This window comes from Bombina bombina, chromosome 3 (genome assembly GCF_027579735.1).
Source record: "Bombina bombina isolate aBomBom1 chromosome 3, aBomBom1.pri, whole genome shotgun sequence".
Lineage (NCBI taxonomy): Eukaryota > Metazoa > Chordata > Amphibia > Anura > Bombinatoridae > Bombina > Bombina bombina.
The window spans coordinates 807,884,816-807,897,020 of NC_069501.1; the positions used below are offsets into that span (position 1 = coordinate 807,884,816).

General features: G+C 39.1%; 1 protein-coding gene across 1 annotated transcript in view; it reads right to left on the minus strand.

The window, feature by feature from the left end:
- Positions 1-12,205, minus strand: part of GTPBP6 (GTP binding protein 6 (putative)) — a 94,567-nt gene that overhangs the window by 42,741 nt on the left and 39,621 nt on the right. Inside the window, exon 4 of the mRNA XM_053707746.1 lies at positions 1,335-1,465. Coding sequence (XP_053563721.1) covers positions 1,335-1,465 — 131 coding nt within the window. The remainder of the gene's footprint in view (positions 1-1,334; positions 1,466-12,205) is intronic.

Here is a 12,205-nt window from a genome sequence, read left to right on the forward strand (position 1 = left end):
AGAGTGGAGTCCTGTTCTATTTTATAAAGGTAAGACAAATCACTTACAATTGTGTAAGACTCTTTAAACTAAATTTATTAACAATTGTGTAAGACCTAATTGAAATCACATATTTTTTTCCCCCTAAGTACTTCAGAAAGCAAGGACAGTTTTTTTATTCCTGTTATGAGGTAACACTTTAAACAGACATCTTATTTTTCCTGCTTGGTTGTTCTATAATGTGTTTGAGAAAATAAATAATCTGAAAACACAAAGTATCGTTATGTACTGTTAATATATAGCAGTTTTCTTAGCTATTAAAGGGCCATTATAACCAAATGTTTAAACACTTGAAAGTGATGCAGCACATCTGTAAAAAGCTGACTAGAAAATATCACCTTAACATCTCTATGTAAAAAAGAAAGATATTTTACCCCAAAAGTTCCTTAGTAGCCACATCCCATTCGAAAGGACTTCTCAGCAACAAATCAGTATGTCTGTCCCAGGACAGCGGAAGGAGCGAGCTTTCATGCACACTCAACTTATTTCCCTATTCAGTGTAAGGAAGTTTACAATGAAATGTCATGAGAGTTAAGTGAAATCTCATGTGAACACAGTAAAAGAGTTCATGACCTCAGCACTGCTGATGCTGATTGGCTGCTGTTCCTTTCTTCATTTTTTATTACCTGCAGCCGGGCAGCAGCTGAGTATAACTTTTTACACAGAACTTACTCTGCTGAGGTGAGGAGATTGTGAGGTAAAATATCTTCCTTTTTTTACATAGAGATGCTCAGGTGATATTTTCCTGTCAGCTTTTTACAGTTATACTGCATCAGTTTCAAGTGATTTAGCATATGAGTATTATGTTCCTTTAATGTTGCCTTAACCAAAAAGAGTAAACGTGGCACTTGTAATGTAAATTTAACCCCTTAACGCCCTTACAACGTTCTATGCCGTCCTAACTGCACTGGGCTTTAACGCCCTTAGGACGGCATAGAACGTCCTAGCTTTTTGGCTGTACTAAAGCCAAAGGTGCTTCCCGAATGGGATTGCGTGCTGGGGGCGTGCCTAACGATCGCATGAACGATTGTGTGATTTCAATTTTTTACTTATTTGTTTACATCAGAACTTTTTTTTAAGTTAAGTCTGGCTGTTAAGGGGTTAAGTCAAAATAGTTAAAAACAAAAACAGCTGATGGTCTATAGTGTATAAACGTATACTTCAAAGGCTGAGCTAAATAAGAAAAAAAAGACTGTGAAATAGTCAAATACGATTATGTATGACCAATTTATTATACCTTGTTTCACATTGATAAACTCATAGAACAAAATATAAATCATAAAGTTGCTTGATACCTTAAAAGTGGTATTTCAGCCAGCGCAATCTGCAGCTTGGCCTCTCTTGTGCGAGCATTGTAGCGGAAAATATTCAGAACTACTGTATATCTGTCAAAGACCTTCACACCCCAAGCTGCTTCTAATTCTTTCTGTGACAGAAAATAAAGTAAAAATCAATACAGCAAAATACTTAGAAATAAATATATTTTCTCAACATTATTAGGCTTAGTGAGCATGAGAAAGTCTTGCTGTCCTGGACAAAAAAAATCAGTCATAAGGGTTTGAATTATTTCATCAATATTTTCATTGCATCTTAAGAGTAAGTATATGTTTTTATTATGGAAACATACCATTTCAACAGATAAAATCAGTTTGTTCTATTTAATCTTTCAGTTTTTATTTTTTAAAGGTTTACAACACTTAACTATAGCAAAAATGTCTGAAAGCCCTTTCTAATTCTGCAGCTAAACCATCTATTTTTTTATTAAATTAATACTTATTTTCTATACTTATGAGTTTCTTATGCCTTTGCCCTGTTATAATGTTAATTAAATTAACTTTATTCTTAGATATATTAAACATGTAGACTTTAATTAAACTTACAGTTTTATAAAATGATTGTTATGAGGTAACGTGTTGGGCCCCATTTATCAAGCTGCAACAGCGGCTTCAGAGACCGCTGCTGCTTAAATGGACACTCAGGTCAAATTAAATTTTCAGGATTTAGATACAGCATGTCATTTTAAACAATTTACTTCCATTAAAAAAAATGTGCAGTCTTTTATATTTACACTTTTTGAGTCACCAGTTCCTACTGAGCATGTGCAAGAATTCACAGACTATACGTATATGCATTTGTGATTGGTTGATTGCTATCACATGGTACAGGGGGAGTGGAAATGTACATAACTTTAAAATCTGTTGGAAAAAAATCTACTACTCATTTGAAATTCAGATTAAATGCTATTGTATTGTCTTATTATCTTGCATTTGTTGATTATGCAAATCTACTATGTTTACTGGTCCTTTAACCTTTCCGCAACCTAAAATGTGGCGGAGTGAAATATTCCTAATTCGATGCGGATGACTCACAGCCCCTGATCATGGCCACCATGAGCAGTGGGCGGCATCGCACAAACAACTTGCAGCAAGGTCTGGCGGACATGTTCACGGTAGCAAATTGTGTCCTCCCGATCTTTGGTAAATGGAGCCCAAAGATATTGATTTGTCTGATATATGAGACACTAAAGTCAAAATTAAAACTTTCTGATTCAGATAGAGCATGCAATTTTAAACAATTTTACAATTTACGGTCAGTATCAAATTGTGCACACTTTTTAGGCCACCAGCTCCTATTAAACATGTGCAAGAGTTCACTATATATGCTTTTGTGATTGTCATATGATACAGGGGGAGGAGAAAATTGAAGTGACTTTGAAATTTGTCAGAAAAAAATCTACTACTAATTTGAAATTCATACTAAGGCCTTGATGATTGAAACATCTAAGATGTGGTATATTGAAAAAGGGATCCGTCACGGGAACAAGATTGCCGGTAAAATATTAAAATGACATGAAACCCCAAAATTTTCATTCATGATTTAGGTAGGACATACAATTTTAAACAACTTTCCAGTATACTTCAAATATCACATTTGCTTCATTCTCTTGGTATCATTTGTTAAAGGAGCAGCAATGCAGTACCTGTTTCTAACTGAACACATGGGTGAGCCAATGACAATCGGTATATATATATATGCAGCCACCAATCAGCACCTATAACCTAGGTTCTTTGCTGCTTCTAAGTTACCTAGATAAACCTTTCAGCAAAGATAACAAGAGAATGAAGCAAATTAAATAATAGATGTAAATTGGAAAGTTGTTTAAAATCACAAGCTCTTTCTGAATCATGAAAGAAAAAAAACATAATTTATGCTTACCTGATAAATTCCTTTCTTCTGTAGTGTGATCAGTCCACGGGTCATCATTACTTCTGGGATATTACTCCTCCCCAACATGAAGTGCAAGAGGATTCACCCAGCAGAGCTGCATATAGCTCCTCCCCTCTACGTCACTCCCAGTCATTCGACCAAGGACCAACGAGAAAGGAAAAGCCAAGGGTGAAGTGGTGACTGGAGTATAAATTAAAAAATATTTACCTGCCTTAAAAACAGGGCGGGCCGTGGACTGATCACACTACAGAAGAAAGGAATTTATCAGGTAAGCATAAATTATGTTTTCTTCTGTTAAGTGTGATCAGTCCACGGGTCATCATTACTTCTGGGATACCAATACCAAAGCAAAAGTACACGGATGACGGGAGGGATAGACAGGCTCTTTATACAGAAGGAACCACTGCCTGAAGAACCTTTCTCCCAAAAATAGCCTCCGATGAAGCAAAAGTGTCAAATTTGTAAAATTTGGAAAAAGTATGAAGCGAAGACCAAGTTGCAGCCTTGCAAATCTGTTCAACAGAGGCCTCATTCTTGAAGGCCCAAGTGGAAGCCACAGCTCTAGTAGAATGAGCTGTAATTCTTTCAGGAGGCTGCTGTCCAGCAGTCTCATAAGCTAAACGAATTATGCTACGAAGCCAAAAAGAAAGAGAGGTAGCGGAAGCTTTTTGACCTCTCCTCTGCCCAGAGTAAATGACAAACAGAGAAGACGTTTGTCGAAATTCCTTAGTTGCCTGTAAGTAAAATTTTAGAGCACGGACTACATTCAGGTTGTGCAGTAGACGTTCCTTCTTTGAAGAAGGATTTGGGCATAAAGAAGGAACAACAATCTCTTGATTGATATTCCTGTTAGTAACTACCTTAGGTAAGAACCCAGGTTTAGTACGCAGGACTACCTTATCCGAATGAAAAATCAAATAAGGAGAATCACAATGTAAGGCTGATAATTCAGAGACTCTTCGAGCCGAGGAAATAGCCATTAAAAATAGAACTTTCCAAGATAACAACTTTATATCAATGGAATGAAGGGGTTCAAACGGAACGCCCTGTAAAACATTAAGAACAAGGTTTAAACTCCATGGTGGAGCAACAGTTTTAAACACAGGCTTAATCCTGGCCAAAGCCTGACAAAAAGCCTGGACGTCAGGAACTTCTGACAGACGTTTGTGTAACAGAATGGACAGAGCTGAGATCTGTCCCTTTAATGAACTAGCAGATAAACCCTTTTCTAAACCTTCTTGTAGAAAAGACAATATCCTAGGAATCCTAACCTTACTCCAAGAGTAACCTTTGGATTCACACCAATATAGGTATTTACGCCATATCTTATGGTAAATCTTTCTGGTAACAGGTTTCCTAGCCTGTATTAAGGTATCAATAACTGACTCAGAAAACCCACGTCTTGATAAAATCAAGCGTTCAATTTCCAAGCAGTCAGCTTCAGAAAAGTTAGATTTTGATGTTTGAAGGGACCCTGTATCAGAAGGTCCTGTTTCAGAGGTAGAGACCAAGGTGGACAGGATGACATGTCCACCAGGTCTGCATACCAAGTCCTGCGTGGCCACGCAGGTGCTATTAGAATCACTGATGCTCTCTCTTGTTTGATTCTGGCAATCAATCGAGGAAGCAACGGGAAGGGTGGAAACACGTAAGCCATCCTGAAGTCCAAAGGTGCTGTCAGAGCATCTATCAGGACTGCTCCTGGATCCCTGGATCTGGACCCGTAACGAGGAAGCTTGGCGTTCTTTCGAGACGCCATGAGATCTATCTCTGGTTTGCCCCAACGTCGAAGTATTTGGGCAAAGACCTCCGGATGAAGTTCCCACTCCCCCGGATGAAAAGTCTGACGACTTAAGAAATCCGCCTCCCAGTTCTCCACTCCCGGGATGTGGATTGCTGACAGGTGGCAAGAGTGAGACTCTGCCCAGCGAATTATCTTTGATACTTCCATCATAGCTAGGGAGCTTCTTGTCCCTCCCTGATGGTTGATGTAAGCTACAGTCGTGATGTTGTCCGACTGAAACCTGATGAACCCCCGAGTTGTCAACTGGGGCCAAGCCAGGAGGGCATTGAGAACTGCTCTCAATTCCAGAATGTTTATTGGCAGGAGACTCTCCTCCTGACTCCATTGTCCCTGAGCCTTCAGAGAATTCCAGACGGCACCCCAACCTAGAAGGCTGGCGTCTGTTGTTACAATTGTCCAGTCTGGTCTGCTGAATGGCATCCCCCTGGACAGATGTGGCCGAGAAAGCCACCATAGAAGAGAATTTCTGGTCTCTTGATCCAGATTCAGAGAAGGGGATAAGTCTGAGTAATCCCCATTCCACTGACTTAGCATGCACAGTTGCAGTGGTCTGAGGTGTAAGCGTGCAAAGGGAACTATGTCCATTGCCGCTACCATTAAGCCGATTACCTCCATGCATTGAGCCACTGACGGGTGTTGAATGGAATGAAGGGTGCGGCAAGCACTTTGAAGTCTTGTTAGCCTGTCCTCTGTCAGGTAAATCTTCATTTCTACAGAATCTATAAGAGTCCCCAGGAAGGGAACTCTTGTGAGTGGAACGAGTGAACTTTTCTTTTCGTTCACCTTCCATCCATGTGACCTTATAAATGCCAGCACTAACTCTGTATGAGACTTGGCAGTTTGAAAGCTTGAAACTTGTATCAGAATGTCGTCTAGGTATGGAGCTACCGAGATTCCCCGCGGTCTTAGTACCGCCAGAAGAGCACCCAGAACCTTTGTGAAGATTCTTGGAGCTGTAGCCAATCCGAATGGAAGAGCCACAAACTGGTAATGCCTGTCTAGGAAGGCAAACCTTAGGTACCGATAATGATCTTTGTGAATCGGTATGTGAAGGTAAGCATCTTTTAAATCTACAGTGGTCATGTACTGACCCTCTTGGATCATAGGTAAAATTGTCCGAATAGTCTCCATCTTGAACGATGGAACTCTTAGGAATTTGTTTAGGATCTTTAAGTCCAGGATTGGTCTGAAAGTTCCCTCTTTTTTGGGAACCACAAACAGATTTGAGTAAAACCCCTGTCCCTGTTCCGATCGTGGAACTGGATGGATTACTCCCATTAACAAGAGCTCTTGTACGCAGCGTAGAAACGCCTCTTTCTTTGTCTGGATTGTTGACAATCTTGACAGATGAAATCTCTCTCTTGGAGGAGAGTATTTGAAGTCCAGAAGGTATCCCTGAGATATTATCTCTAGCGCCCAGGGATCCTGAACATCTCTTGCCCAAGCCTGGGCGAAGAGAGAAAGTCTGCCCCCCACTAGATCCGATCCCGGATCGGGGGCCCTCAATTCATGCTGTTTTAGGGGCAGCAGCAGGTTTCCTAGTCTGCTTGCCCTTGTTCCAGGACTGGTTAGGTTTCCAGCCTTGTCTGTAGCGAGCAACAGCTCCTTCCTGTTTTGGTGCAGAGGAAGTTGATGCTGCTCCTGCTTTGAAATTACGAAAGGAACGAAAATTAGACTGTCTAGTCTTGGCTTTGGCTTTGTCCTGAGGCAGGGCATGGCCTTTACCTCCTGTAATGTCAGCGATAATCTCTTTCAACCCGGGCCCGAATAAGGTCTGCCCTTTGAAAGGTATATTAAGCAATTTAGACTTAGAAGTAACATCAACTGACCAGGATTTTAGCCACAGCGCCCTGCGTGCCTGAATGGCGAATCCTGAATTCTTCGCCGTAAGTTTAGTAAGATGTACTACGGCCTCCGAAATGAATGAATTAGCTAGTTTAAGGACTCTAAGCCTGTCCGTAATGTCGTCCAGAGTAGCTGAACCAATGTTCTCTTCCAGAGACTCAATCCAGAATGCCGCTGCAGCCGTGATCGGCGCAATGCATGCAAGGGGTTGCAATATAAAACCTTGTTGAACAAACATTTTCTTAAGGTAACCCTCTAATTTTTTATCCATTGGATCTGAAAAAGCACAGCTATCCTCCACCGGGATAGTGGTACGCTTAGCTAAGGTAGAAACTGCTCCCTCCACCTTAGGGACCGTTTGCCATAAGTCCCTTGTGGTGGCGTCTATTGGAAACATTTTTCTAAATATCGGAGGGGGTGAGAACGGCACACCGGGTCTATCCCACTCCTTAGTAACAATTTCAGTAAGTCTCTTAGGTATAGGAAAAACTTCAGTACTCGTCGGTACCGCAAAATATTTATCCAACCTACACATTTTCTCTGGTATTGCAACTGTGTTACAATCATTCAGAGCCGCTAACACCTCCCCTAGTAATACACGGAGGTTTTCCAGTTTAAATTTAAAATTTGAAATATCTGAATCCAGTCTGTTTGGATCAGAACCGTCACCCACAGAATGAAGTTCTCCGTCCTCATGTTCTGCCACCTGTGACGCAGTGTCTGACATGGCCCTAATATTATCAGCGCACTCTGTTCTCACCCCAGAGTGATCACGCTTACCTCTTAGTTCTGGTAATTTAGCCAAAACCTCAGTCATAACAGTAGCCATATCCTGTAATGTGATTTGTAATGGCCGCCCAGATGTACTCGGCGCTACAATATCACGCACCTCCCTCTGAGCGGGAGATGTAGGTACTGACACGTGAGGCGAGTTAGTCGGCATAACTCTCCCCTCGTTGTTTGGTGAAATTTGTTCAATTTGTACAGATTGACTTTTATTTAAAGTAGCATCAATACAGTTAGTACATAAATTTCTATTGGGCTCCACTTTGGCATTGCAACAAATGACACAGGTATCATCCTCTGAATCAGACATGTTTAACACACTAGCAAATAAACTTGTAACTTGGAAATACAATTCAATTAGAATAATATTAAAACGTACTGTGCCTTTAAGAAGCACAGAAGATCTATGACAGTTGAAAATTAATAAATTGAAACAGTTATAGCCTCAATCCTTGTAAATAACACAACTTTAGCAAAGGTTTAATCCCATTAGCAAAGATAACAAATTCTGAAAGCAGGAAACAAATTACAGAATAAACGTTTTTTATCTCAGTCAAACTATAATTCTCACAGCTCTGCTGAGAGAAATTACCTCCCTTAAAATAAGTTTTGAAGACCCCTGAGCTCTGTAGAGATGAACCGGATCATGCAGGGAATACAATGAGTTGCTGACTGAAATATTTGATGCGTAGTAAAAGCGCCAAAAAACGGCCCCTCCCCCTCACACACAGCAGTGAGGGAGAACAGAAACTGTCAGAAAACAGATTAAGCAACTGCCAAGTGGAAAAATAGTGCCCAAACATTTATTCACTCAGTACCTCAGTAAATGAAAACGATTTTACATTCCAGCAAAAACGTTAAACATAATCTCTAGTTATTAAACAGCTTTATGTATTTCTTACAGTGTAATTCTAGTGAAGTACCATTCCCCAGAATACTGAAGTGTAAAGTATACATACATGACATTATATCGGTATGGCAGGATTTTCTCATCAATTCCATTGTCAGAAAATAAAAACTGCTACATACCTCTATGCAGATTCATCTGCCCGCTGTCCCCTGATCTGAAGTTTACCTCTCCTCAGATGGCCGAGAAACAGCAATATGATCTTAACTACTCCGGCTAAAATCATAACAAAAACTCTGGTAGATTCTTCTTCAAACTCTGCCAGAGAGATAATAACACACTCCGGTGCTATTTTAAAATAACAAACTTTTGATTGAAGATATAAAACTAAGTATAATCACCATAGTCCTCTCACACATCCTATCTAGTCGTTGGGTGCAAGAGAATGACTGGGAGTGACGTAGAGGGGAGGAGCTATATGCAGCTCTGCTGGGTGAATCCTCTTGCACTTCCTGTTGGGGAGGAGTAATATCCCAGAAGTAATGATGACCCGTGGACTGATCACACTTAACAGAAGAAATGTCCCTTTAAAAACAGCTGACATCAGTGTTTTAAGGCAGTCTTGCAGAGAGGCATTTTACTATACATCTCAGTGAGTGGTGTATTAAAGTGTTGTGCTGCCCGAGGGAATCACAATTCTGCTGCCCCCCCATTATATTTTTTGGTCAGGGTGTAACATTTTTTCTTCTTATTATTTTTTTATGTCTTTTTAAGTAGATGTTCACCGGGGCTTGCATTCACTCAGGGGGGTTGATAGATAGATAGATAGATAGATAGGAGACACACTAAGGCACACAAACAAACAGATATACATACACACACCCATCCATACAGACCAGCCCTATATATATATATATATATATATATATATATATATATATATATATATATATATATATATATATATATATACACACATGCAGATTTAGGGGTGTTTATGTACTCTCTGTCTGTATCATATTGATTCTGCACTAGCAGCAAAACCTTGCACAGCTTACACACACACACGCACGCACATATATATATATATATATATATATATATATATATATATATATATATATATATAATATAATCAAAAGCTAGATGGAATTCTGAAGCCACTGGGTTAACAACAGACAAGGCAGTTTATATTACCATAAGTAAGACCATGAAAGAAAACAGGTTATACACAATATGTTTATACAGTCACAGACACAAGGTTATACTTTGAAAAAGTGTTGCAAGTATCTATTATGATCTGTATTTTGCTCTAGAATCTATGGAAAACATAATCAAAATAAATCAAGTAGTAACTGTTCAACTTGACCAGCATCCATCAATATTTATTTTAATTTCAGCCCTTATGCCGCCCTCTACCAAATTTAAGATCAGTCAGTCATTATATACTACTATCAGCCGGCCCAGCCAGCATCTACTGTCAGCAGTGGCAACGTCCTGTCACTCAGGCAGCAGTCAACAAGTTAGCACCTGACGAAAATCGAATGATCACAAGTAGTGACTCTCTGTGGCAGCCGGAGTTGGACTTGGTTCCCTACCTGAGTTTGTTGCTCCAGTCCACTGTCCTCACTCTCACAGTAGTCACTGTCTCTGCATCCCCCCCTCCACTGGATCAGTGATCAGATTCAGTCTGTCTCCCACTCTGTTGCCACTTGGCCTGGGAGATCACGTGCGTGACTCCCGGTCTTAACTTCAAGCCATGATGTGAGGTTGGTTGAAAAAGTCATGTGACCCTCTGTGAAAATTTTTTTTAAAACAAAAATTAGCGTTATCAAGTGAGTGTCAGTGTGGACAAGTGCCGCCCCCCAAAAGATGCCACACTAGACACTGGCCTTGTTGGCCTATCCGGTAATACGCCACTTATCTCAATGGGTGGCAATACTTTTCTGATACTGACGATATATTCAAAGCAGCATCGCCACCTACATTGAAGGTATAATGTTACTGATCCCTTTGCACAGTATTGTACGGCTATACGATTTACATGTGTCAACAGAAACTCAACCCCTTTAGTTACAATAAAATGCTAAAACTAGGACTTCAATAATACACAAATAAGAGCTTGGGGATTGTGGGTTTATGATATATACATATGCAGTGTTTCATTTATCTGTATTGTATAATGTTATCATATGTATGTAAAGTCTTGTTATGATTCTAAACATTGTGTATTTTGCCTTTGTCATGTTTTTTTTAGGAATAACGTTTTGTTTTTGCGATATTAATATTTCATAGAAGACAGTAGCCGCAACATCTCTTTTTTTAATATATATTTTTTTAAATATTTTATATTGAGGACACAATGATAAAAATACATGACAGAAAAAAAAGGATATAAGTGTTACATCAAATATTTGCGTCATATCTGATCTTAGTTATAGAAATAAGAGTACGGTCCTCTATTTTTTCTTTACTTATTAGTGCCCTAGACCTTTGTTGCCAAAAAATAGTAATTTGACCCCTGAAATTGACCCAAAATACTTAAATTTATTGGTACCCCTGGCTATAAGCTTAAAAAAGGTATAGATAAATCTTGCCAAGCTAAATTATTAGTCTCTATTTGTCCCATAACAAAGTTATTAGAATTATCAGATAATGAAGTCACTGATAACAAACTCATTGATCCTGCCACAGTCAGAGAATGGGTGTACAGGATTTTATGTTTAGTTGGCAATACAAATGTCTCTATGGCCATTGATAGACGCAAAAATATTCTTAGAAAAATCAATGTTAAAAAGGTTGATTCAGCCACTAATGAACTACATTCTGAGGAAGATGGTCTCCTTTTGGAGATTTTTTCTTGAAAGACCTAAATAAATACGCTAGTACCTTTATTACACATAGCAAAGTAAAATACTATTTTAAGAAAATATTTCAGAACAATAATTTTTCTGTCAGGGCCGGGAGAAGTAGAGGTCGTTTTCCCAGCCGTAGCTCATTCTCAACACCTCCTTACACACAATCACAAAATTATCAACCATACTATGGAAATCAATGACCATTCAAAGACTCTTCCAGTCAGTTCTTCCCTTCAAGATCCCGTCCTTGGAATTAGAGGAATTTCCGCTCCAGAGGGAGATCCCGTTTTCCATAAGGTAACATTTTCAAATCTTCCAAAATTTTGGAATTTTCCTTCTTCCCCTCATATAATTAATTGGTGGAAGACTTCTTCGGTTCTCCCAGAATTGTACTCTTATCAATGGGTGATTCAGTCAGTTTGAGGAGTTCTCATAGAATTCAATTCCATTCCAGTTCAAATAACTTATCCAAATCTAATTTATTTTTCAATTCAAGACAGGAACCTCATTCAAAAAGAAATAACCAATTTGGCAAACAAAAAAGCCATAGTTCAAGTTCCATTTTCTCCAGACCTTTTTCTAAGCAATTTGTTTCTAGTAAAAAAGAAAAACGGTCAGTTTTGTCCCATGATAAATTTAAAAGCTCTGAATTATTTTGTTGTTTATCATCATTTCAAAATGGAGGGTATCCATCTTCTCAGGGAATGTGTAATATACAACAATTGATTAATCAGATTAGACCTATTAGACGCTTATCTCACTGTTTCTATAAATCAATACCATTGGAAATATTTAACA